At 41.1% G+C, this 27,208-nt stretch overlaps 4 protein-coding genes and 1 non-coding gene across 11 annotated transcripts; 2 read left to right on the forward strand and 3 right to left on the reverse strand.

The window, feature by feature from the left end:
- Nucleotides 1-532: 532 nt before the first annotated feature.
- On the reverse strand, nt 533-8,549 carry abhd8a (abhydrolase domain containing 8a). Its single transcript, XM_044045212.1, has 5 exons — nt 8,187-8,549; nt 3,518-4,332; nt 3,210-3,380; nt 2,863-3,079; nt 533-2,742 (listed from the first exon to the last, which is right to left on the reverse strand). Exons 2-5 carry the CDS (start codon nt 4,321-4,323, stop codon nt 2,530-2,532), a joined length of 1,407 nt encoding a protein of 468 aa, XP_043901147.1. The 5' UTR covers nt 4,324-4,332; nt 8,187-8,549; the 3' UTR covers nt 533-2,529.
- Nucleotides 8,550-10,208: 1,659 nt separating this feature from the next.
- Nucleotides 10,209-11,288, forward strand: mrpl34 (mitochondrial ribosomal protein L34). 2 transcript variants are annotated; one of them, XM_044029689.1, is made up of 2 exons: nt 10,209-10,348; nt 10,650-11,288. In XM_044029689.1, exons 1-2 carry the CDS (start codon nt 10,293-10,295, stop codon nt 10,960-10,962), a joined length of 369 nt encoding a protein of 122 aa, XP_043885624.1. In that variant the 5' UTR covers nt 10,209-10,292; the 3' UTR covers nt 10,963-11,288. The 2 variants fall into 2 exon arrangements, with proteins under 2 accessions (XP_043885624.1, XP_043885633.1); XM_044029698.1 differs by having other exon boundaries at nt 10,653-11,288.
- A 575-nt stretch (nt 11,289-11,863) lies between these two features.
- Nucleotides 11,864-15,001, forward strand: LOC122772054 (DET1- and DDB1-associated protein 1-like). Its single transcript, XM_044029714.1, has 5 exons — nt 11,864-12,338; nt 12,537-12,617; nt 12,752-12,803; nt 13,240-13,301; nt 13,415-15,001. The coding sequence occupies exons 1-5, from the start codon at nt 12,330-12,332 to the stop codon at nt 13,517-13,519; spliced, it is 309 nt and encodes a 102-aa protein (XP_043885649.1). The 5' UTR covers nt 11,864-12,329; the 3' UTR covers nt 13,520-15,001.
- Nucleotides 15,002-15,204: 203 nt separating this feature from the next.
- Nucleotides 15,205-27,208, reverse strand: LOC122772013 (anoctamin-8-like). 6 transcript variants are annotated; one of them, XM_044029638.1, is made up of 18 exons: nt 26,717-27,204; nt 24,760-24,870; nt 24,146-24,278; nt 23,770-23,908; nt 23,535-23,631; nt 23,055-23,171; nt 22,760-22,887; nt 21,849-22,010; nt 20,323-20,475; nt 20,087-20,213; nt 19,881-19,936; nt 19,711-19,785; nt 18,868-19,365; nt 18,518-18,697; nt 18,220-18,414; nt 17,975-18,106; nt 16,906-17,016; nt 15,205-16,581 (listed from the first exon to the last, which is right to left on the reverse strand). In XM_044029638.1, exons 1-18 carry the CDS (start codon nt 26,934-26,936, stop codon nt 15,928-15,930), a joined length of 3,288 nt encoding a protein of 1,095 aa, XP_043885573.1. In that variant the 5' UTR covers nt 26,937-27,204; the 3' UTR covers nt 15,205-15,927. The 6 variants fall into 6 exon arrangements, with proteins under 6 accessions (XP_043885573.1, XP_043885596.1, XP_043885588.1 ...); XM_044029661.1 differs by having other exon boundaries at nt 18,220-18,411; nt 18,518-18,661; nt 26,717-27,203; XM_044029653.1 differs by having other exon boundaries at nt 18,518-18,661; nt 26,717-27,203.
- trnak-cuu lies at nt 21,458-21,530 on the reverse strand. The gene has a single exon. It is a non-coding gene; the product is annotated as a tRNA-Lys (tRNA).

Genomic DNA, 27,208 nt, shown 5'->3' on the forward strand with positions numbered 1-27,208 from the left:
GGGTCAAAACGTTTGGCATGAACTATTTTGGTATTTTAACTATTTAATTAATTATTTTAATAAACTTAATTAACGAATGAATTAATATTAATTGCATTATAAATATTTATCTGTATGAACAGTACATGGATTCATTTTTGGTTGTAAATGATTACATATATATAAGTGAACAAATATTTCTAAAGATGATCTTATAATACCATCCATCCTCCACATGAGGCTCATGGGGGGAATGCCAGTCCATCACAGGTCCACATAGAGACAAATAACCATCCACTCTCACACCTACGGTCAATTTAGAGTGTAAAATTTGCCTAATCTCCAAATCTGCATGGATTGTGGGAGGAACCCGGAGAAAACCCACACACGGGGACAACATGCAAACTCCATGCACAAAGGCCCTTGTTCCAATCGCGAACTCAGGTTTTGCTGCAAAGGCACGATGATACTAATCCTGCTGTGTTCTGGCCTTAAGTTTCTCCCTGATGTCGTCCTCCTTTCCAAAAAAAAAATCAAGCACAAAATACCCATAGACTGTGAACATCTTTTTTATTTCATGCCAGGAAAGGCACATTCATACACTGAATCCAACTGTCTTCATAGGATATATGATGTTATGTGCAACTATACTCAGGTAGTGCATATAATATGATTCCCATGAACAAATGCAAGAATAACATTAGCACATTTTGTCAACGAGAAAAAGATAAAACACATGAGCACTGACAATTTGTATATGCAAGAGGACATAAATATGCACCCTGTAGCCCATACAGTTTTACTGACCTATTACACCAAAGGAAGCATACAGTATGTTGCATCAGCAGCACTTGGTTTTTTGGAAAGTCCATAGAGAATATATAATGTTTTCGAGCCATCAGTTTATCTAATTTCATCATTTCATTTCAGTTTCTCTCTATTTGTTCCATTTGCATAATTCCACTCATGTTGCATCAGCCTTCTGTCAAAATGCATATATAACAGCCAGGATTGAGTCCCTCTTTTTAAGATGACTCTTTCCTTTGTCCGATTCATTTCATTCCCTAGAAATCCAGTTTCAAATTCAATAATTGACACATTCTGCTATTAAAAACAGTATGAACTATTAAGTCATTAGAGAAGCACTGTCAGGGAGCATAGACTGTGCTTTTATTTGCACCTTACTGTCCCACTATGAGACAAAGCAACACCCACGAATGAATGTCTTTCATTGAGCATAATATTAAACTCATTCTTTCAGTCTAACACTATTCGATAAATAGGGCGGACTGGAGCGGAAAAGGGGAGCACACACATTTGTTTGTATTTATCAGCTATGAGACACAACAGCTTAAAGCGGTCATTATAACCACAGTTGTTATGGCAGTTGCTGTTTCAGAATAAAGGCAAAAATAATACTTTTTAGAAGAACACTTAATTGATTAGTGAGGAGTGCACTGGTAGTTTTTCAATATGACAGTATTCTTAAAGTATCTGAATCAACCCTTACACTGATTTTCTGAACTTGTGCAGGGCGTCAGTACCTTGTATCCTTTGGATATTATGTAGTTTTGAAGAAACGGCTGCTACCACTAGAGAAGGAGATCCATTAGGCATCCATGTTTGTAACATCTGCGTTTGCAACCATTTTATACAAATCCCTTGTTGAATATCAATTAATTATCATGCAACTAGAATTTATGTGATTGATTACATTGTGCTTAACATAGTCACACTTTTTGGGAAGATGTTTGAAATTAGGGGTCCATTCTATGAAAATAATTACATTGTAATTTGGAAATAAATAAACCAATATCTGTGATTGTGAGTGATCATGTTTCAGATGGTACAGACTGCACAATATAAACGTCATAAATAGGTATGCAGGTGAAGTGTAATTTTTTTTTGGTGTTTTTTTGTTTTTCAAGAAAAATGTAATTCATGTTTGCATTTTATGCAATTGTTGATTAAATTTTGCATGTACATCAGCACATCCCTGCTTTCACCCATTTCCTTAATTAACCATTATTATTATCCTTTCTATGTCATCATTATGACATCTGTAATTCCTCAACCCAGTACATATTTCTTTTCCAGGTTCTCACTGAAAGCAGAGAATGGCCCAACGTGAAGGTGATTTTTTTTTTCATAAAGGCATACTGGAGGGTTGTAGTACTTCACAAAATATCTCAGAGAAGGTCAAGGGAATTATTGGATATTATCCCTTTTCTATCTTGTAGTAGTTAGTTCTTCATCAGAAACATTTCATACACATATCACATTAGGTATCTTTGCAGACATAACATGATGGAGCACAGACTTGTATCAAAAAACAAAGCAGAAACCCACTGCATATTTGTTCCATCGTTCTCTAGTTTGCATCCTGCCCTAGGTCTAGCTTTATCTTTCAGCACCAGTGGCCGCCCACATCCTTAAGATGTGGCCCTGCATATAACAGCTGTCAGCCTGAGAAGCAGCCTTAAGAACACATGCCAACTGCCAAAAAAGGCCTTCTGTTTGGTTCAGTGTTAAAACTAGTCTCCTTGTTGGTTATTTATCCATAGACTTTTTGATTTTCAGTGTGTTGAGAGTGTCACTGATAGCAACTGTCTTCTCTGTGTCTTTCTTGTTGCTTTCTTTCTTGGACATGTCGGGCTCCCATAGGAAGAACTCATGGAGCAGGGTGTTGACAGTGTCGGGACACTCCATCATGACCATGTGACTGCCTTCCTCGATGACTTTTAGGAATGCGAACATGAGGATCTACAAGAGGATTCAAAAAAATTAGAATGCAGCACATGCACAATTGTAAAGATTCCATTACAGGTAACACGGCAGCAGAAATGCAACATTTTTGTATTAAATGACAGAGATGGAAGATACCTCTGCCATACGCTGGTCCTCATCCATGGACACAAACTTGTCACACATGCCATGAACTAGAAGGATGGGAACAGTGAGTTCAGCATGGTAGACCTCATCCCCTTCAGGCCAGTACTGGCCACTCATCATGGCTCGTAGGACAAATGGAGACACGTTGAAGGCATTGCCCTGCTTCAGCAGTTGCTTTTCTTTGGTGCCTTGACGGGCAAACCCTGCTCTATAGGTTTGAGAGAGAAAGAAGGTGTTATTTTTACAGTTTTTCTACTTTATTATTATTGATATTTTCTTGTATCGATATTAGTAAATTTTAATGTTGATTTTTGGCACCACACAAATGCAGTGCTTACTTGAGAAAGCTCCATGCCAGACAGGGAGACAGACAGTGAAGGACACAAGATGGCAGCTGGAAAATGGAGCAGAGGCTGGGCTCCAGAGCTGTGGGTGCCCCTCCATTGATCATCACCACCTTATGGACTAAATCAGGATATTCATGGGCCAGGAAGGTGCAAAATGACACCCTGGAATGAATATCATAACATGGATAATCAGTTCATAGCATGTTGGAGAAACTACAATAAAAGTTACTTTGCATAGATGAGGAGTGGCTTCGTAGACACTCCAGTGAGTGATAAAAAAGCTTCCTAAAACAACTCACCCATATGAGTGGCCAATGAGAATGTTGCGTTTGCGGGCATATCTCTTAAAGATGGCACGTAGATCCTCTGCCAGGGCATAGAATGTATAAGCTGCTGCAATCTGTGGGGCAGTGCTGGCTCCATGCCCTGCCAGATCTGGCGCAATGACCTCATAGCCCAGCCGAGAGAAGAAGTCCAGCTGAGAGCCCCAAATGTCCAGAGAGCCTCCCACGCCGTGCACAAAGAACAGCGCAACGTCTGTGTCCATCCCTTTGCAGCTTGAGATGACCCTCTTTGAGTTGATAAACACTGTGCGCTTGGGCTTGCGGCAATGACGGCGAGGAGGTGGAGCAGGTTTCTGTTCCCCAGGAGGTGGAGGAAAATGGCTGGGGTCTGGAGAAGAAGCCATTTCTTTATAGTCAGCCAGCTCCACCTCCACAGTGCTTCTGGGCTCCAAATCCCCGTCCTGACACTGCAGGATCTCAGAGTGTAAAACATCACCAAGATTCTTAATCACCATTTGGCCGTCGCGAAAGACTGTGATCTTCCTCTTGCAGTGGACACTGCTGCCAGTATTGTGCTCATTATTCTCAGGAGAGCCGTCATCAGTGTTATTGCAAACTGTCTTCTCTTTGCCTGGATATTGCTCTTCTGTCACTATGGTCTGACGCTCAGGGACGATGTGCCGCACTCGCAGGACTCTCCCAGGTTTCACCTCCACAAACTCAAACCCATCAGAGGGTTCTGATGACTCCAGGGGCAAAACCAGCCTGGCAGCCTTACCAGTCAGGCAGCAGAGTATCCCTTCAATGATGCTGGTCAGCATGGCTCTCCCCTGCATAAACATCACACAAATACAACAACACAAATCTTTAATCAGGCATGTTTCCATTTAGACTTTTAAGTAGATTTGAAATAAAGCACAAAAGCAGATCATGAATTGTACAAAATGGAAAATAGACAATGTATGACTACAAGGTAGGTTTGTGAAGCTTGTTATGTTGCATCATGTATCACAGTGACTGCCCTGGTTTCCAAAGATTGACATAGGTATTGGCCACAACTGCGATTAAATAAAGCTACCAACCAAAGGAAGTAGAAGAGGGACAAGAGGAAGATAGAAAAAGGAGAATACAGAAGGAAGAAGTATCCAGAAGAAGGCACCACCACTACTCAGGAAGAGAAGTGAGAGAAGAAAGAAGAAGGGAGAAGAAGAAGAAATTATTAATAATGTTGTTTAACTACCAGTTAAAGATTTCATTCATTAATAACCCACCCCGAGTAGTACTCAACATAACATAAAACACAAGTTTAGGATCCCACACATTTTATTTCTGATGTCTGTGAAGATTGTGGTTCCAAGTAAATATAGACAGAGAACAGATCTGTTGATAATGATATTAAATAACATAAGTAAAATATTATTTAAACTATTTTAGTACCGCTTTAGTATTCTCTCTCTCTACCAAAAACTCAAAATAAAGTGACGTTCTCAACAGATGTTGTTAAACCAGACTTTAACAATGGATTTAAAGATTTCCATATAAATCAAGATAACAATAAAACATTTAGTATTGTTAAAGCATTTTAACTCATAGAATAGCTTTATTTTTCCATCATTTGTATATTACAGCATTGTTGCATCAGGCTATTATCAGCTGTTCAGTGTTCCTGTTCTTCCCATAGGTTGAGGCTGAACGGGTGCTACACAGAGTTTATTAATTCACCAACATTCAAAACTTCTTTCCTATATGTCAACGATAACTGTCCATTTACATGCTGAGACCTTCGCTAATAATAACTCTTGTGGCCTTTTCTCATAGCCAGAATCACGATACACAGAAATAGAAAACATCAGTCATAACGCATGACCTCTGGCAGCATGATTGCAGTTTTCCATGCTATATAATTTCCAGTGGATGATGGGACAACTTATTTTTACACTTAAGTCCATTCCCAGCTAAATTGCATTTTGACAAATTGGGCAAATGAAGTGTAATTTATCCTCACATGAACAAATCCACAGATTGATTATCTCTAGGCAACAGAGTGGAAAGAGTCACATCTGCATAGAGAGGCTTCATTGTTTCCTGGATACAGACATTTTGAAGCAGAACTCAGTATGCACAATCTGCATAATGAATTCATGTTTGCTTTTGTTAAGTTTGTCTGCAGATTGAGGTAATCTAACACATATACACGGATACAAATCATTCACCTCTAATCACAGTGTGCATGTGCTGTTCAGCAGGATGGTCTGAAGGACAATAACAATACGTCAAGGACTATGCAATTGTATCCTGGAGCTTGTTGAATGTTAACTGACTTTGTCCTGTCTCTCTTCAAACATCAACACACTGTAAAGTAACCAAACCGCAGGTGGCTTCAGCTGTCAGTTGGCAACACTGCCCTGTTTTATGCTCACAGTGCAACTACAGCATCTAGCTATGTGTTTGTGATGTTGAGTTAAGGGTTAGTTTAGGGTTCATTTAAATGATTAGTGCAGGATTACTTGTTACAGTGTAATTTGTGAACAGTTAAAGCAGTTAACTATTGGCCTTAAGCCTTTGATTAAATATTTTTGCAAGGGAAGAAAATGTGGCTTTGTGGACCTTTGATGTTACATTAGATAAAAGGACACTTTGATATCTTTGATGGCTATGATAGACAGAGGGATTGGGAGATATGTCCTGTAAGCAGTCTTGTAGGTGGATGTGTCCATTAGAAGCTCTAGTAGGTTTGGTTTAAAAAGGTTTTTTTTGACCATCAGCTCACACTACGTTATGTTATATTACTGTTAAATCAATAGCTCGTCATTCACGACCTGGAGCATCAATGGAATATTTCTATGTGTTGTTGATCCTAAAGAGGCTTGGATATATGTGGATAGAATTGTAACTTCAATGTACAGCAAGAGGAAATAAATGCAAACGCTTCACATGACTCTTTCTTGCTTTTGTGATTGATGAATTAAAATGGTGCCTACGGGTCAAGCCCATAGGATCCTGCCTGCAGCTAACGACTTTCGGTGGCTTTGGAATTAAGTGTACATTCACCACTACAGTTGTGATTAGGCATGAGACGATATAAACATTTACCACAATGGTTATCCTGACCAAAATAATTCAAGTCATGATATGACTGAAATAATTAAGTCATGACGGAATGACTGAAATTGATCTTTTTTTCTTTTTTTTTAGATTCTTCAAACAGGCATAGCTTTTCACAGTCATGCTGGTCAGAAACATTGCAGAAACACATGTTTTGTGTGAAAAATAGTGGAAAGATGCAGCTCCCCATTGTGGCTCATTAAATAAATCACAAGTACTGTAGGCTAGTGAGTTAGGAAGGATTTTTAAGTTGCTCACATGAAATATTATTGTTTATCTCCATTCACAGTAATCACAATAATAGGAAAATCGCCACAATTAAGTGCTTTTTATCACAATGAGTGATAATATCCCATATTGTCCCATCGCTAGTTGTCATGACCTCACTAATGTACTTATCTGTTGCAATATAAGCCAGTTTAAAGGCCTTTTAAAGGCACCTGTGCATGCATATGTGTTGTAAAATGTGCATATATATATATACTGTATATTTCCAAACAGAGCATGAAATTGAAAAAGATTTTGAAAATATGTCATCACAATAGTATTGAGCAGTAGAAGATGGACACAGAGAAAAACCTCCATCATTGTCAGCCAATAACTTCCACTAAAATCATCCACCCAAAACAACCACATCAGCCAGTCGAGGAGAAGTCAGGCCCAACTATCCAGTAACAGTTGGTCAACAAGTCTGACATTATTAGAGGTCAGCTGTAGACACTGACAGTCAGACAAGATGCCCCTAAAGGTGTTGAATAGTTTGGATGCCACTAACAAGGGGAAACCACTACAGCTCATTAACGGAGTGTCAGTTACAGCAGTGATCAGCAACTCTGACACTGAAATCAGGGGTTTTCCTCCTGACTCAACCTTCTCTACCATCAGGATTTCACTAAGTCATGTGAAATCCTCAAACGCCAACGTCAAACAGGCTGAAGGTTACTCAGCCATGTTCCCGTTCCGCCTTCTCTGCACAATGTAGGTTGATGCGTCTGCCAACAACAACAACACACATTTGGTACAGCCTGTGCCGTTCTAATTCTAAACGCCTGTCTTTGTGCACATTACAGTCTGACGCAGTGGGACATAATATATGCATAAATATCTACAGGGGGGAGTGAAAAAAAGAAGAGATTTTCAAAATCAGTTTGTTTTGTATGAAAGGCAAGGCCTGATGCACAAGTGTCCTACATGGCATGGCTGCTTTTACAAGCTGGTAACTCCAAAACATGACGCCATCATTTCAGTTATTTAACATTTCATGTAGATTCTAAAAGCAACATATTTATTTAGAATATAAGAAGGTTGCATATATATACACACACATATATATGAATGGTGCAGTGTGTCTTCTAGATCATAGCCTTATTGCAATGCCATAGGTTATAAATAGGTAAATATTTTGGCATATTTAATTGTGGATTGATGGACAGATCGAACAGTTTGAATGATCTGTTATTCTTGCACCGTCACTGAAAAAACAGCATGAGGTGGTGGTGCAGCTGTTTACTGACGCTGGCAGAGACATAATGTTGCAAAAAGACATTCGATATTTCGCAATAAAAATTCGATCCCTTACCTGCAGATATGCTGATAATTATTGTGATTAGAAATCTGCGCCGGCAGGTTCAGAGTCAAGGGCTGAGATTAGAGAAACGATGCATGTGGCGCAACAATTTGTTTATGCTGAAGATGCTGCAAAACAGTCACAGCCTCGTATTGGTCTCATCAGACAGCGATCACAGAGCACAGATGGGCTGGCGTGGGTGAAAAGGCGTGCATCCACAAAATATGCCATATGCATCTCCATAGGACACCCATTACGACTCAAAAAACGGGGATGTTGATCTCTGTGTATCCACTGCACATCCAGGCCGGGCCCTACCCTGTGCTGCTGCCCTTGTATCCGCAGCAGACACAGCAGTATACTCGGGTATGTTCGCTGCTGATGAGTGGCAGTGGGAAGAGCGAATAAATGGACCGCTATGTTGAGAGGAGGCCAATGGCAGAGGCTGATTTCCCTGTTGCTAAGGCTGACAAAATGGGATACGTGCATGCGCTTGCGTGCGGTCAGAGAGAGAGAGAGAGAGAGAGAGAGAGAAGATAAACTGTGAGTTCTGCTATTTATCTACAGATGGTGACATGTGACCACAGCCAGGTCTGATTGTGTGCTACCAATCATTCTGGACATGATTATATAACAGTGGAGCAGAAAACACACCTGAAAATAAAGTGTGAGCAGAAATGACCTCTAAGTGTTAAACTCGCTGTTCCTCATGATGTGTGATACACACACAAGCAGTGTTTATTACTACCACAAACTGTCAATGTTACTGGACAGACTGATGCATGTCACAGAATAGCCAGCTTTGATGTGGACCTTCTAGATTTATGTTTATGCCTGCAAGCATTGGTGTTTTAATATAATTATTCAAAAGTCAGATTAGAATGAGTGATTTTTGCACACAATTGGTGATAGTGAATTTGTCCTCTGTATTTAACCCATCCTTATTACACACCAGTAGTGAAAACACACACACACACACACACACGCTGGGTGCAGGAGCAGTGGGCAGCACTTATTTGCACCTGGGGCGCAATGGGTGAATGGGTGCCTTGCTCAAGGGCTTGTCCCATCCTGGGATTGAACCTTTTAGTTACAAGCTCAATTCCTTTCCTCTTGGTCATGGGCTTCCCAACGATTAGGCCAACAAGCATGCCAGGATAGCCTATATATGTGAATTTTATCCTCCCAAATTCACTATGAAAACTAGAGAAATAACACAGATAGAACCATCACCCACATAATAGAGATATTTGGCCCAAGTGGCATTCAGTCAGCACACAAAGAACACATGGCCCAGATGTAGCAGATGTGACACTGACTTTTGGCCAGTTTTCAATTTAGTACTTGTTCCAGGTATTAAATTAGACCTGTGGGCCATGTTGAGGATTATATCTGGAACCAGTTCTTGTCTGGTCCAACATAGGGCCAGAAAGGATGAGAAGTGGCCCACATTCTGAATCCCAGGTGTGGGGTGTTTAGTAGTCTGTAATGTGGGCCAAGTGGAAGTGTTTTGTTATATGGGCAAACGTTTTCACAACTCTTTTTCATGTGTTGTAAAAAAAAATAATTAGGATGTATTAGTACAAATAGTTTATTTCTACCGACACGTAAGACATATCTCATCAAAATTTGATAAGAGACATCATTGTGTAAATCCCTGGTAAATCCTCACGTGTGTCCCAGCCTATGATAGGGGCAGTGGTTAAATGAGGGGCGGATGAATAAAAGGTTTGGATGGTCATGGGGGACTTTTTTTTTTTAATTCTACAATATCTGTTAATAGAAAAAATATTTAGATTTAGTGTACTTATTCTTTTATCATTAATCTGGTTTACATCACTGTAATTGTAATCTTACATATCAAAATTAGTATTATCAAAAATGTTATTATATTATATTATATTATATTATATTATATCATATTATATTATAGTACATTATATTATATTATACATCGGCGAAAGAGTAAAAACATGGTGCACTTTCAGCAAGAAGCATTTCCATTGGCTGACGCCTCTCAGCCAATCACTGTGCTGCATATTAGCAGGGGAGCTAGTCTGTGAGCAGACCGGTGACATTCACCGTTTTCATGTTTGACTTCGCTGTAAATTTTTGAAAATGAACCGTTTATTGTCGTCGGTTTTCCGACTGCGTGGATTAAGCCGTGTCAGCAGGTGAGGACAGTCGCTCGCCTGTGCGATAGAAACACGACAAAGCTAAAATGAATGCGAAAACTAGCTTTAGCGGCATGCTAGCTTTGGCTAGCTAGTAATGTAGGTGATCTGCAAAAGTCACTTTAATCAGTGTTGTGTGTATTTCGTGAGTTTAAATGTGTGAATGACGACATAACACGTTACGTGTTCGTATTTCGTTTTTTAACATGTGTATACAAACACTTAACATGTGTTTGTATAGTTTGTACATAACCATCATCATATACGAGAATAACGTGTTTAATGTGCTGTGCTCTCTTAGCAGCATCTCTGCAGAGAGTGTTGTATCAACAGGCATCTCTCACCTCAGGCTGTTCAGCAACTGGACTGCACCCAGAGTACCTCTGATTCTCAGATGTGGCCCACTTTCCTCTCAAGCAGAGGGTTCTGGAGTGTTCCAGCAGCCACCGTGCCAATACCAGCAGGTGCGGACACGAAAAAGAGGCACTGAGTATCAACCAAAGAACATCAAACGCAAGAGGACCCATGGATGGATCAAGAGGCTCAGCTCACAAGGGGGAATAGAAGTGATTCTACGGCGCATGTTGAAGGGACGGAAGTCGCTCTCGCACTGAGGGCTCATTGTGGGAAACCTTTAGAGAAATAAACATTTTTGTAAGAAAATGCTGGACATGCTGAACAGTTGGGGAAAGCTTATGCTGAATTGCTGATGCTGGGTGTTGGTTAAAACTGTCTTTTGACAAAGAAGTCTAGCAGTTTCGCCCTATTGTTTTGATGGAATTGATTCCATTTAATGAAATAGTGCCCATCATCTCTTTAAAACTATGTTCATAATCTATAAATGTCAGCAGGTTAAATGAGTTTTGAAAGAAGCAAATTGTAAAACAGAAAGACCTGATTCTGGCATGCTTTGAAATAAAAAACAACTGAAGGAATTGAATTATATGTTCAGAAAAAAATGCCTTAGTAGCAGTTTGTTTACAAGGGCTTTGTTCACCTTTTTTTTAAGTTGGCTGCCATCTAGTCTTGTGAATACAAAGTTTTATTCAGCTAAAGGAGGTATGAACTGGGTGTGTGACGAAATTAACTTAGGACTTATTTCAGTGAGTTTATTTGGTTGTGACACTACTTGTCTGAAAAGTAGACAAAAAGGAAATTTGCACAAGTAAACACAATTCATCACATTAAACTACAAATGGCATCATTAGCTCAGTATGAGTTTAAATTTAGCTTTAGTAATGAACTTAAATGTTCAAAGTCATTTAATAACCCTACAATATCCAGGTTTTTTTTATTTCTGATGTTTATATGATCAAATCTGTTGAACAAGTATGGACAGTGCTTTTGTATTCATTAACTATTAGTTACTACACTTGTAGTTCAAGTTAAGATATATTGCGCTTACTTTATACATCGACGTTCAATTAGCACAACCCATTGAGTCGAGCAGAAACTTAAACAAATACTGTACATGAAGTCGAACACACGAGAAACTACATGTTTTTGTTATTAAATCCTCCTTGCCACAGCGCGCCCCCCTTCCCCGCACTGGAGGCTTGGTCTGTTACGTAATCACTTGCCGACCAATCAGCATCTTACTCTTCTCCTTCGTCACACATCTACTGCTGTTCCACCAATCAGATGCGTCGAAATCCGCACACTCACCGCCCCCGAGCATCGGAACAACAAAGATGGAGTTGTGAACGCGAAGCAAGTTAACCAGCGTAGATCGTTCAGTCTTCTCTCATTTACTGTGCCACTTTAACGCGTACGTATATGCTTCTAGCGCGGAAGAGACACGATGCGTCAAAGGCACATGTAGGTTTTTATTTTGTACTTGTCGTTAGAAGCCTCCGAACGCGTAAACAGTTGGCTACGACACAAACGTAAAGATTTAGCAGCTAGCTAGCTAAAGGACTAGCATCTGCCTGTTATTACTCTGACTGTGAGAAGTGGTCAACAAACAAAGAGCGGGACAGAAATGGAGAAGGTAAGATTATGGATGTTTCCGTGTCACCTCTGTTAGTTCAAATAGCTACTGTATTGTGAATGATCTGTTTGACTTAATCCCATACGTTATTACCTTAATGTTAACTGGTGAAATGTCAGGATGTTGGGGTTGATTTATGTTGTCTTGTTTCAAAACTGGTGAAACGAAAGGTTTTTTTTTACCCTTCTTCTTCAACAGGGAGATTTCCTAAAGGGACTTCCAGTCTACAACAAAAGTAACTTCAGCAGATTCCATGCGGACTCGGTCTGTAAAGCCTCGGTACGTGATCCTTTGTTCACATTAGGAGTTATTGTCAATAAACCCTCAAATTCGTTATTTGATCACAACAGTAGTGTTATTTGTAATACTAACGAAATACTATAAGAAAAGTCATCCTGTTTCTTTTGTTTCAGAACCGTCGACCCTCGGTGTATTTACCAACCCGAGAATATCCATCAGAGCAGAGTAAGTATAAGGAGAGAGGACAAATTAGCTACTGCATGTTTTTCATGACATCCCTTTCTAGTATGTTACATGCTTGGGAAGGTATGGGTGATCAGAGGAGCTCCCTTTTGTTACAATATGCAGTTTTGCAATAGATAAATAGATTTCACTAGTACCTACAGTAGGCATTCTCAGGTAAATAATCATTTCACAGCAGCGAAAAGGTACAAACTAAAATGTGTCCGTGTTTACACTGCCGTGCATTGATTTATTTATTAAAGCATTTAACTACCAGAGTGCTAACTTCTTCCCTGAACTTTCTCTGGGCTTTTACTCATTTCACACAAGAGGCAGAAGGTTCTTTTGTTTAAGTGGCTGATTTAATCTAATTTTAATTTACATTTTACTCTCGTGTGCCTCTAATGATCTAATATGGTTTTGTGTTGTTTGTACTCAGTCATTGTCACAGAGAAGACAAACATCCTGTTGCGATATCTTCATCAACAGTGGGACAAAAAGGTAAACTGTTTTTAAAAGGGAGGGCTGTTTATAATTGTATTATATGTCCCAGTACACATTACACACTGTGTTACTGTTCATTGATTGATACATGTCTTTCTTTACATTATCAGAATGCAGCAAAAAAACGAGAGCAGGACCACACAGAGGGAGACAACACGGCACCTCCACGAAAAATTGCAAGAACAGATGATCGAGAACCAAATGAGGATTCATAAAGCACTGTGCTGCCAGTCTGCAAACCTAGGCTTTGACTCAGAAGAAACAGGATTCAATTATTTTCAGACTGTGGTTGTTGTAATTTCACTTTCAAAGGCTGACAGATCTTCTTAGACAAAAGCTTTTTTTCCTCACTTAATGATTTTCCCTCACTATTTACTTTACTTCCTCAAAGCTATGTCTTTTTAAAACTAAGATACATCTACCTCCTTATACTTCAACCACTCTGGTTATCATTCACGTATGCTCACAGTTTCCTTGAAATATGCAGAGAGTAATGGCACAGCTCCACTGCTTCTATTTAAAGGTTTAAAGTTGTAGTCATTCATACCATCTCTGAGATATGCATGTTTTTGTATTGAGTTAGTGGCATCTTCCTTTTTAAGCTCCCATTCCCTTAAGATTTATTGTTTGAAATTTGAACTGTCTATGGAATGCCCTTAAATAATTATTTTAGTTCATTCAGTCTGTGTGATTACTTTCATTACAGTGAAAGTTCAACTGCACAGTTCCTTGGTTTGATTGATGATTCATACTGGGTTTTGTTATGGACTGTGTGTGTTTTTCTCCTCATTAACAATCTTTCATTGCCTTAAGAGGGTGTGAGTGTGTCCTCACTGTGTTTTAGAGACCCCCCCCCATTCAGATTGTTGTTTCAGGAAGAAATGAATCACTGCTAAGCTGATAGGGTGTCAGCATGTCCTTCAAACAAGGTTGCATTCAAGCCAATATAGTCATGCCAGGGGATGAAGACTCTTTTTTTGTAAATTTTGTAGCCACAGTCCAAGTTTGATGTTCATTACTTTGAGATGACAAATTGTACAGGTGTATTTGCATGACCAGCACAATATTTTATAAAACAGACTTCAAGTATGTGTAAATTTAGACTAAAGCTGCTCAAGGGCTGTTGCCTATCACTGTTTTGATCTGTTCTCAAATAGGTCATACTAAGGATACATTTTCATTTGCATTTGTTAGTAGGGCCACATAAACAGTCTTTTTTTGTTGCTTGTTAAGTTGTCTGCTCCTCAAAAGTGTGAATATTGTGACTGTTCTCGTCCTTTTCATCAGATCTTCAAGTGAGCCATATTGTCATTTCATTTTTCCATTTAGCCAAAAAACAAGCGTTTTGTTTCATTTCATTTGCACGTTTGTACAAAGGTAATTATGTAAGAGTGATTTGTTTGAAATCCTTGTTTATTTGTGTTCAACTTTGCTGTTCAGAGGTTTGCTGATTATCTGTTCAGGTTTGATGCTTATGTAAGTCAGTCCAAGTAGATGTGATGTACATTAAGTTTCTCAACTGACATTTTTAACTTTTTGACATTTTGTGTTTTATTTTCTCTCGCTCTTCATAGAGGAGTGTGTTAATTCTACTTTTTGTGATATGGTGCGTATCACATCACCTGATTGTGTTTATGAGGTGTCTATATCATTTAATGCTTTGCTTTGATGTTATTGTATAAATTGTGTAAATTTCAGATCTTGTTCTTGTATATACAGTATATATATATATATACACAAACACACAGTAAAAGTTAAAACTGAAGAAAATGTTACATTGTATTGTTGGTGTTTGCTCAAATAGTATGAAATGTAATTTATTCATAAGAGTTTGTTATGGTAGGGCTGTAACGGAGTTACTATGCATACTAGGGAAACAAATGAACCCAATAACACGGTCAATCATCCAATTGTATTTATTAACTGTTAACAAAATCAGCTAATGTTTTACTTCTTTAGGGATGTTTATTCAAGTGAGAGTTATTTGCATCATAGAAGTACATTCACTGATTTATGTAGTAAAATAATTCATAGAAAATCAAAGTTAAGAAAAATAGAAGATTTTTTTTCATGGTCACAGTGGCTAATCTGACCTATTGCGGAAGAATACAATGGCTTTAAAAGTGCTTAACCGAAAAAACATGGCTGACACATAATGCATGCTCATGAAGCAACATGCATTTAATACAGGAGACACAGACCTGGAACAGGAAGCTGCTGTTAATTATCATTTTGTCAAATTGACTTATTGATAAGTGTCATTCTTTGCTTTGTGTTTTTTTTTTTATATATATATAAAAAAAATCTTTTACATAACCAGGTGCTGTTATGAAGGCAGTCATGCAGTATTTGAAACCCTAAGTAAACATATCTCAAGCCCCATTCAAATACTTACTGTACATGTTACTTGGAAGCAAGATAATAATAAGTGTTAGATACAGTGAAGTACTTTGAGTTGAGTTGCATCATGGGTGAAAATCTAACTCTCACTGACTTTACATGTGGTCCTTGAGACTAACATGTTCTCTTCTAAAGTGCCGGTGAGTTGCTGTCTCTGAATGCTGCCTGAGCATTTGTACATTGCTCCCCATTAGAATATTACCTTGCATTGGCTGTTCATGAATTAACTAGAGTTTTCTAAATCAGTCAATTGTCTTGATTCTCCTTTATCAGACTCGTTTGAGGGTAATTTCTCTGGGGTTGTGTTTAAGTCATACTTGTGTGGCTGGGTGCCTGCAGCCTGAGTTGGTAGCTGTGTCCCATTGGCACACACAATAGTGCCCTCGGACTTGCTGAAACTGAACAGCTTTCCAGGACTGAATGTCCTGTTTGGGGACTGTGACCTCTCCTGGCCACTAGGGGGGACTGAAGAGGTCACTGTTGACCCTGGCATTGCTCCAGGTGCCACAGCTGGCTCTTTTTTGACCTCCGTTGACTTCAGGAACTTCAAAAATCCCGTAAGCTTTGCCTCACCTCCTGTCGGGGACTGGGCTGGCGAGCGTGAGGTGCCAGAGGAGAACTTCCCCTGGAGAGGGATGATCTGCTTCAGCTTCATCACGTTGTTATTTCCCAGCAGAGAGCTAGGTCTTTTTGGCTTGTCCCCTGGCTTCCCCCCCGTTGATTTGTCATGGTGATGCTGGTGCTGGCTGTCTGCCTTGTGGTACTCACTCTCCTGGCGCGCCTCGGCCTGCAGCTCCACCTGGCGCTGAAGCTCCTCCTCTTCACGCCGGCGCCTGAGCTGCTGTTGGAAGTGTTGCTGGGCCTGCTGCTCGTGCTTCTAAACAGGGAGGCATGGATAAAAAGGGGGTCATAGAAAGGAAGCCAAAGTGTAAGCTCATCAGGTTATTACAGAGTGAGAGATGGCTTAGCAGTTTAGATCACGAGCTTAAAGTGCCATAATAGAGTCCATAATACTCTACTATACAAATAGATTTCTCATCAACAGACAAAAAAAAGGCAGTACTGGTGTACATGTTTGGACAAGGCACACTAACAGATCGAGGAACACACATGGATACGGATATGCAAATATTACATACATTGCACAATGTGCAGCAGCAAGCCACTGGCGAAGGTCTTTCAAGCTATGATACAACTATACCTTGAAAGCTTCCCTTCGTCGGTACTCTAGCTTGGCCATCTCCTCTGCTACCCAGCCAGGGATATCAGGGATGGCAACATGGATGACGTACTTAAGGAGGATTGCAAAGTGCTGTAAACCACCAAGACAAGCACCAAAGGGACAAGCTCAACACATGGTTACAACAGCACAATCACATCATGGGTTTTTAAATGTTTTTGTTTTTGCGATAACAAAATGTCAACTTTCATTCCCAAACCACAAACACTTGCTAAGTCTTTTGTTCCTTTATGAATATTTTTTGTTGTGATTTTTGCACATTCACAAAAACAACAAATCACAGGCCATGCACATTTGTACAGTAATATTAAATGTACATTTTATTTATAGGCACTGAAGGTGGCGTATTGAGCTGTGAGTCTTTGATGTCCAGTTTTGTCACTGTATCTCCCTGACTTTCTGTAGGAAGTCAGAGAGGGAGGTGGGTGGACAGGTAGAGCTGATATCAGTGGAGCTGAATTTAGTTACAGAATATGTGGCAGAGATGGAAGAGGTAGATAATAAATTGCATAGGCCTGAAAATAGAGCCTTCAGAAACAGAGGGGAGTAGGATGTGAATGTTTTTAATTGAATTGAGTGTGGCCAGAGATATATATCGAGCAGGATGAGGATGGTTATTACTCCAGAGTCAGCAGCCATAAGACGTTCTTTGGGCAAAAACAAGACTGGAATTGTGCGTATGAAATTGTCAGAGAGGTGAGCAAGAATCTGAGCTGCAAGGATTTTGGATAGGAAAGGGAGACTGGACGGAGGTGATTGACGTTATTGCCATTTAAGTTATGAAAGGACCCGTGTGTATGAGTTTGACGATTCATGTTGAGACGGAACACACACAGCGAACTCTGGGAACTACAGTGGCCTTCACACACCAGAAAGGATGTCGTTTTTCTTTGTTTGTATAGTACGTTTCCATTTTTAAATGCGTAAATGCACAATATAGAAACATCTTTAAAAGGTGTCGTGTTGGGTTAAAAACAAAGAAACAAACTATTCTTAAAACTACATGCTACTCCTGGACAAACCTACATACCTCCAGTAGAACAATGGAGATGATGGTCATCTCAGGACTCAACCAGGGAAACAGACGCTGGAGCTGCCCACACTGACCAATCAGGTAACAGTTAACTATAATGGCTATCAGGCCCATAGCCTCCATTGCAGTCTGGTGGTGAGAGAAACAGAGCGAGACAGACATTTACAGGAAATGAGATACTCTGGACTTCATTAATCGTAGCCCCAATGGCTTGTTCTCACAAACAGAAAGCAAACACTGACCTGCCACTGTCCAATGTTCTCCACTCTCTGTCCAAACGGCCTCTGAAGGCCGGTACAGAGCTTCAGGGCATCGCTGCGGATCTCAATGATGTTATTGATCAGTGCACACATGGCTGCCAAGGGGAAAGCAGAGGAGAAGAGCACCACATACCCAAACTGAATGAACATCTCCTGGTAGTCTTGAAGAGTGCCCTGCTGGGTAAAAACATGATGAACGCACATTTAGACATGCTGTGAATTTGGATAAATGGGATGTTTTATTGAACCTGATTTTTCAAATGTCTCATTTGAGTCCCACCTCATATGTCTGCATGCAGCTCTCCATCTCAGCCTGGGTCAGAGAGACAGTTTTAGGTTCTTCCGGTGGATCGATCCATGACTTCTTATCCTCTTTTCCCCCCTCACATATGTTCTTTCTTCTCTGACAAAATGAGTCAGATTCCTTGAGGGGAGACACAGTGACACTCTCTTTCATGGCCTGTCAAAGCATAGGGGCAAATCAGAATTCAATGGAAAGCTTTGTCAGATCCGCTGAGATGAGTTTTCGATGTGAAATGCATTGGACTGTATTGAGAAGAGAAGATGATTTTTGTTAAGGCTGCAGTTTGGCTACAAATGATTAATCATAATATTAGGCAGACCACGTACGTGAGACAGCAGTTCACAATCACTGTCCTCATCACAGCTGTCAAAAATACTTGATGGATCCATCCCGTCTTCCACCAGTGTAGGACTGTCCTCGAGGAAGCTGTATTCCCCTGCCTGCACTTCTGTTGCGTCGTCCTGGTAGTCCACCTTCTCCGTGAAACTGACCTTGCGTTGTTTCAGAGCACTGTCACTCATGTCCCACTCTTCCTCTGAGAGCCTGAATCCAGCTTTCAGATCCCCTCTTCTCTTTGGCTCCGAGTTATTGTTAGCACTGTGATTGACAGGGATCTCTCTGGGACCCAGGAAGGAGTAGGCTGTCATTGAGGCCTGAGCCTTTCCCAGAGCCAGGCGGCCATATTTGAGCATGATGGCTTGGAGTAGCTCCCAAAGCACCTTTGGAGTGAAGACACCCAGCTTATTTTGCTCGTAGAGATAAGGCTGAAGAACCTCTTTGATGTTCTGTAGGAACTGGCGAAAGATCAGTAGAGTGGCTAACATCTGGGAGGAGAAGGAGAACATAATTCATCGATTGTATCTATAGTGTTAATGTATGATATGTACAGTAAACACAGGGCCCTTGTTTAGCTTTTACATCATTATAAATTGTACATGTTTTGCAACCTACATAGTTTACTGTTAATAGAATAGTGACAATGTCAATCAGACAACTCGTGTTTATTGCAGTCTGACCTCATCACTCTCCATCTATGATTACATTGATGTAATAGGGAGAGGACTATCTTAATGTGTTAATGTCAAAACCTGCAGGTGCATGCTGGGGCTGACTCAACAGGTGGCACATAACACATAACAAAACAAGATAGAGCTGAATGTTGTTGCTACCTCCTTCAGTCGCTCCATGTCCTTGAGGTAGAATCCAATGTAGAAAAGGCTAAGGTACGAATTGATGAATTCAAACTGTGTAAAACCAGAAATTTCAAAAAGAAAGTCAAACCCTCACTCACGCAGCACAAATTCTCTCTATTCATCCGTGACACTGAAGCAGGACTTACTAAAACCATCTTGATAATGAGATTATTCTCATAGGCACTCTGAAGTCTGTAGTTCTCTAGATAGAGAGATAAGAGAAACGTGATTCAACAACATACAGCTGAACGACAGTAAAAACCATGTGTTACATTTTCATCAGATTATTATCAAGGCATTCATCTGTCACAGAGAGAATGCTTCACTGTTGTGTTGACTTTGTGTTTCTCACCCATGTCATTGAGCCAGTAAGCAATCTTCTTATACACTTCATCACAAATGGTTACAGTAATGGCCAGAAGTATCTTAGGAATAAATCGTGTAATACCAGGCAGCCCCTGAATCTCCATCACCACTTCCTGAAAGGACAATTAGCGTGATGAATATGTGTTATTATATATCATGATGAGTAATAATACAATAAAACATATGTGCTCGAAAATCCCATCCCCCTTTGGCTGTTCAGACCTGCAATTCCAGGCAGAGGAGCATAGCAAAGAAGACAAAACAGAGGCAGAGGAGGCAGATGGGCAGGCTGACGAGCCATCTGAACATGGCTCTCTTCCAGGGAGGATAGTAGAACTCTTCACAGCCTGTTATGGGGCTGCAGCGCTTTACACCCTGCAGAGACAAAGAGACTATTTCTGTGTTTGCCGTCATACTAACTAGAATATGGATTGGTTTAATGGATGTGCTCTTCTTCTTTTGATGTGTTTGCCTTCCACTTTGTTTCAAAAATGTTTGCCGTATTGTAGATTTTTTTTGTTTGCTAAGTGACACAAAACTCGATAAGTGCCACATTTCGGAGAGAGAAGAGGACGAATGGGCAGAAATGGAATATATTATCCACACCTATTTACTGTAATCACTTAAAAAATATAGCCATAGCCTGTGAATAAGCCTTTTATATGCACCAACATGCATCTACTGCAGCCTGGAGAGAAGAGCGACCGGCCCACATAAAATCTGAAACTAACAAAGGAAGAGGCTGCACGGCAGAGAGCCGAGAGAATTGTAAAAGGTGGTATGTAAGGGCCACCGTAGTTCCCTGACATCCAACCATGGTCATCATGGCCACGTTACAGGTCTAAACAATTCCAATGTGTCCTCGGATCCAATCCCAGAAATCACACTCAGAGCGGGATTGAAGACACGTGTGTGCAAACTGTGCAAAAAATTGCAAATCAATCCTCAGGATGGATTTGAGACTCCTCAGCTGACGTCATCTGATCAGCGGTTGATTATGCATTATCGCTTATCAGCAGACTGACATGAATTTGTTTGCAGCCACCGCACTTATATTAACCCTGATCCTCATACGATATCTCCCCATTCTTCTTGTGGTTAAAACTTTTTCACTAGTCACTCGAGGGCCTCTTTTCTCTCTCTCTCTCTCCTCTCTCTCTCTCTCCGTCACTCCTGTCTGTGTCTGCACAGACAAGCACATTCACCAACACACACACATCGTCATCATTTTGTTTTGTTCTCTTCAGGTGATAAGGTCAGTGTGTATTTGACTAACACACATTGATGTGGTCACAGTAGACACATCCAGGATACAGGATTTAATATCAGGTGTGATCATCTGGGGCAAAACATGCCACGCCCAACGTGGGGCTCGAACCCACGACCCTGAGATTAAGAGTCTCATGCTCTACCGACTGAGCTAGCCGGGCTTGTCTGCAACAGTGAGTTACGCATTCCTTTCACCGTCATCTGCCACCATTCTGCACCACACACGGCGCCTCCTCACCCTCCCCCACTCCCTTTTCAGAGTCCACGTGCCAAGACTGATCACATTTCCTTGTTGTCTTTGTCAATCTAGAGTTGTGCAAGTACTCAGTGTTCAGCAGAAAACTACAGAGGGATGTGGCACTTTACGTGAGAGGAAGCCTCACACTCTGACTCGAAGGAAATCTCAGTGTGTGACCTCTAAGATTTATGTTTTCACAAAATTCACCTCAACAACACTGGGAAACAGACACAACCCTCACCCTAAACTGAGGCCTGGGCTCCTCCAAGGACTCTGTAGGGGTGTCCAAGGTACCCCACTTGTAGGCCAGCTCTGCCTCTCGCCTCTTCCAGCGCTCCAGAAACAATGTTGCCCACACAACGTTGAAGAGGGCAAATACCACACAGCAGATATCCTGACTGGTCTGTGCAGGAACAGAGAGAACAGAATCAGACAGGCTATACCCAACTTTGAAATGATTTTTGAAAGGAGCGAATGTCACAAATGAATGACATTTGGGTTTTTTATATATATATATATGTATGTATGTATGCACTATGACTTTCTCTAACTCGTAACTCTAACTACAATTTTACTGCATTAAAGCAAACTGAAAGTTGAGCACAAGTTACAGAGGTCACACAACACATGAAGCATCAACACAGACTCAGAAGACACAAATACAGACATACAAGGTGCACAATGTATGCACTAAATTAAAATTGATACTGTTTAAAAGCCAGCTTGCAGAAGTGAGTTGTATAGTGTTTATTCAAACGTTTAACTGATTAGGTTGATATTATTGAAGCGGGGACAGAAGACTTCAGAGCCTGAGTAAAATGCTAAAAGTGGAAATTAAAGTGTAACAAGTGTAGTAAGGCATGAATAAGGGTTATGTGGGATCATCTATAAGTTCCCAAAGATTAATCTGGCAGCAGCATGTTTAAAGAGCTGGAGACGAGCCAGGGCGCCTGTCACAACACAAAAGACAATTAAAATAATCTGGAAGGGAAATAATGAAAGCCTAAATAATGTGTTCCAACTGTGACTGCGATAACGACGGCATAATGTTTGCAATAAAGAAATGACATGAAAACATCAACTAATACTATACAACCTAATACAAAGGTAAAAACCAGAATCACAAATCAGCACTAGTTCAGTATCAGGTACCTGGTCAGCCTCTGCTAGTATCCAGAGCAGAAAGCCAATGACAGCAGGGTAAAGCATGGAGTTTGTGTAGAAACCCAGCCAGGCAAAGTACATGCCAATCTTCACCCCAAAGTAGTCACAGATATCATCTTAAAAACAGATGAAACTGTTAAAGGCTAAAGATCTTTTGTGTTACGATACTGCATTAACAAAACGATCATAGTCTTTGATCATGTTAGTTGAAGTGACAGAATAAATGACTCAGGTCTGCTTCACGTGTCAGTTTTCTTCAAAATAAAAGTGTCACGCTTCCTACCCAGCGGCTGACGTTCACACACTGCCTGGACCCAAGATGTCATGAGCTGGTTGAGGATCCTCTGCTCATGTAGAGGAAACATCTGATGGATCACTCCCCGAGCCACCAGTTCTGGAACTACAAATGACGAATAAATGAACAAACCAATTTGGGCGAGTTCTGTGTCCTATTTGACCAAATATGCAACGGTTACTCTTCTTTTTGCTTCTTTTTGTGAGGAAAAACTCTGCTGATTGGTCTAATGAGGGGGAACAGGCAGCTGGGATCCACACTCACCTGGATCCCCAGCTGTTGATCCAGGTGAGTGTGACATTGCTGATGAGGGGGGAGGGGCTGGAGAGGAGATGTGGACCATGACAGGGATTACAAAAAAAAGACACACTAAAATAAAAATAAATAAATAAAAGGTATTATATAAGGCTGCATTTCAGAAAAAAAGATACTTGGGAACAATGTGGAAAAAAGTTAAATAACACAGACTGATTGGCTGTCCTTCCAGGAAGTGAATGTTGTGAAGCACCTCCCCCTGTTTGGCCCGCAGGTTGTCCAGCCAATACTTAATGATGCTCTGACGCTCCTGAGTGCAATTACGACACATTAATGAATCATGTGCTATAGGTGCAATACACACTGAGACTATTAACCTTTTTTAATAAAATGAACAAGAATAAAACAATAATATTCACTGCTGCAAATAAGTGTGACGACCACTAACCTGTGAGGTGAAGAAGCACAGCTCACTCCCAATGTTTTCATAGATGTTGTCCTCCTCACAGGAGAAGCGACGCATCCCACCACCAAAGTGAGACTTGACAGCTTTGTGCATGCCCATCTGCTCGGCTCCTCGTAGTAAACTGAGGGCGAATGGACAGCACGTTAAAGATGATGGAGAAGAACCTCTGATCACTGAGTGAAGCGATAAATGATGCTTTAAGGCAGGGGTGTCAAACTCAAATGACCCGAGGACCAATGAGTGTCTAGTCTGGTCAAGAGGGGGCAAAACAATGGGGAAAAACAACTGCTCAGTAGTGGATGGGCAATCAGCGCAGACAAAAACAAACAAACAAACAAACACAGTTTCAAAGTCTTACTTTTCAAATGTCGTCGTGATGAAGAAGGCGTGTGCCTGGGTGTGTTTATGTTGTCGAATCTGAATGCTGACTTGAGGGATTCCAACACGGATCTGATTCAGGAGCCACAGCAGAGTGTGGTCATCCATCATATCTGGAGGGAGATTTTGAAATATTACTTGAAATTACTTGAAGCAAACCTTGACTCTGTGTCAACATTTACTTAATGTTTGCACCTTAGCAGGCCTGTTTGACAAAAGCACTGGTGTTTGCTCCTGTATAGAAACAGACAGGCCAAACAGCACCCGGGTGCTGTAAACACACAAAATGCCCGCAGTCACAGAGGACTATCTATCTATCTATCTATCTATCTATCTATCTATCTATCTACCTCAACGGGGCTTTTATTATGAAATATTTGCAGGCCCAGTGGTTCTGTGGCTTCATGCTGAAGAGCCTTTGTATTGTATTCAGTACAGAGGAGGGTTTACAGCATTTAAAAGTGTATTATTTAAGGCGATTTTCAAAAGACAAACCCTCTGTAAAAACAAATAAAGTCACTGAAAGGCGACAAAGGAAATGGTCATTTACCTTTTGATAGAAACACACAGTGTTGGAAACATTTTCTACTGTACCTGGAAATGTCATCAGGATGTCACAGTTTTCGGTGGGCACCATCTTGAGCCAGGACTTCCGCGACATAATGTAGTGTCTGGCCTGAAGAAGCCGCTTCCCAAATAATTTATCTGACAAGAAAGCAAAGGTGAAGAAGATGAGGTTTGCGAGTTAATAAAGTTCAAAGTGATTAGAGAATATCAATGAGACAGCGTGAGAATAATTTCCCATGACGATGATCAATGACAGAGATGACAGATTAGTCATTAGGGGTCACCACGCCACTCATCACTGACATTGATCCGTGCCCCTTTTGATTTACTCCCGTCAGACAAAATGACAGCAGTGGTCAAAACAATTGTCTAGCCAACGTGAAGGTTGACTTTGCTGCATTGGTCATATGACTGAGCAAATATAAGAGGGAGGAAGCAAAGCAAATATGTACAAGCAAACAAGCTTTTCAAGTCTGTCTCTCAAAAAAAAGAAGAAAAAACAAGCAGTGTCATTAGTGAGACATGTTTCTTCTTCTTTCACACATCAATTCTTCACTCAGTCCCGATGGCCACAGTGACTGACTGATATATTCATCGTTCACTGAACTGGACGGTTTCACTCCGTACATGTCTGTAATCCAGGATTTTAGGTCCTGCACTGTGGTGTCCTTGTTGCTGCCATTGTCATGTGTTTAACCTACAGGTCGCTTTGTATATTCTATCGCTTCTCTTCTTGAGCAAAAATCCGTCTTTAATCAGTTGCTTAGTCGTGTGTTTGTGTGCATGTTTGCCAAATGATATGATGCAATCCAAACCAAATCACTGACTAACACTGCTGCTTTTTCTACAATGGCTTACAGAGGGTCTATATAAGACTTAAGACCTGTCGTGGGGGGGCCGCTGTGCAATCTCAGCTGACATAGGGTGATGGTAGGGCGGGGTACAACGTGGACAGGTCGCCAGTCCATCACAGGGCCACATAGAGACAAACACCCATCTACTCTCACACCTGCGGTCAATTTAGAGTGTCGCGAACCCTCTAAATTTCAGAGTGTCCATCCAACCATCCATTCAAACTGTAAACTCCACGCAGAAAGACCCTCGATCGGTCACAATCCCGGGTGTTTTTGCTGTGAGGCAACAGTGCTGGCCACTACTCCACCATGTGCACCCATGCAGCTACAACTGACATACAGTATAAATCACTCCGCCAAGACTGTGTCCAATGAGAGCCACGTTGACCAATGACACACCGCTCTTTAATCAGTATCTTGACATGTCTCACCTGCCAGGTGGATGGATCACTGCAGTAAAGCTGGAGTGTGAAATAAGCCTTACATGTTTACATCTTACATCTTGGAAAGTGAGAGCGTTTATATTTTTCATGCATGTACGATGAACCCCTAACGATTAAAGAGGGTCATATCACCATAAACTATTTATTATTACAGAATAGTTGCCCAGTGCTTTCCTGCAATAAAGGGACATTATATGCAAATACTGATTGCTTTTCCTCATCCCATAAATCACCGTGACACCAGTATTGTGCTTACTCACCAGTCCAGTGATTCTCGTGTGAAATCCTCAACACCTGAGACACACAGCTGACATCTGAGCATGCAACACTGTCTCTACACAGTCAGTCTGCCTGTCTGTCTGTCTGTCTGTCTGTGGGGACATGCACGTCTCTGTGTCCTGCGTGCACCTGTGGACCACACCGCCTCACACTCCTCCCGGGCCTGTCTTGTCTGTCTGTCTCACCCGGAATGCGGTAAAGGAAAGACGCACAGAAATGTAACAAAAAACAAAACATAAAAAAAATAAAAAAATAAACCCTCTGACCATTAATTCCAGTCCTCCAGTGAGTCAGTGCTTCAGTGGAGTCTGTCGTGCCTCTTTAATGCGCGGCCGCCTGAAGCGTCATGCAGAATGGACTCAACGTCCGTGTTTCACCCGTGTTTTCTTCCCACTCTGTGACACTCACCCAGCACACTGGACGGCGTGGAGGACGTCTGCGGCTGCAGCTGGTTGTTGTTGGTCCTGTGATGATGCTGCTGCTCGCTCAGCACTGTCCTCTCCATCCTTTGCTCTGCACCGTCGCTTTCGTCGACGTCTGTGTTGCTGCTGCCGCTGCTGCTGCTGCTGCTACTGTTTACAGTAGCGTCGGTATCAGCTGTTCCTGTCCCAGCAGCCTGCACCTGCATGCTGCTGCTGCTGCTGCTGCTGCTGCACAAACACTCCAGGTTACAGAAGACCCACTCTCGATGAAGACGCTTCTACTGGCTGGTCTTCTCATGTGCAGGGAAAACCCAAATGCATCTGAGGGCGGTGGAGGAGGAGGAAGATGTACACGTTAACACACACACACACACACAGACACACACACGCACAGACACACACACGCAGTCGTGACTGATTGGACAGTGACGACAGAGTTTGTAGGGGAAACACCGCACACAGGCTACAGTTCTAAAAA

The sequence above is a fragment of the Solea senegalensis genome, linkage group LG1 (assembly GCF_019176455.1).
Source record: "Solea senegalensis isolate Sse05_10M linkage group LG1, IFAPA_SoseM_1, whole genome shotgun sequence".
In the NCBI taxonomy this organism is placed as follows: Eukaryota; Metazoa; Chordata; class Actinopteri; order Pleuronectiformes; family Soleidae; genus Solea; species Solea senegalensis.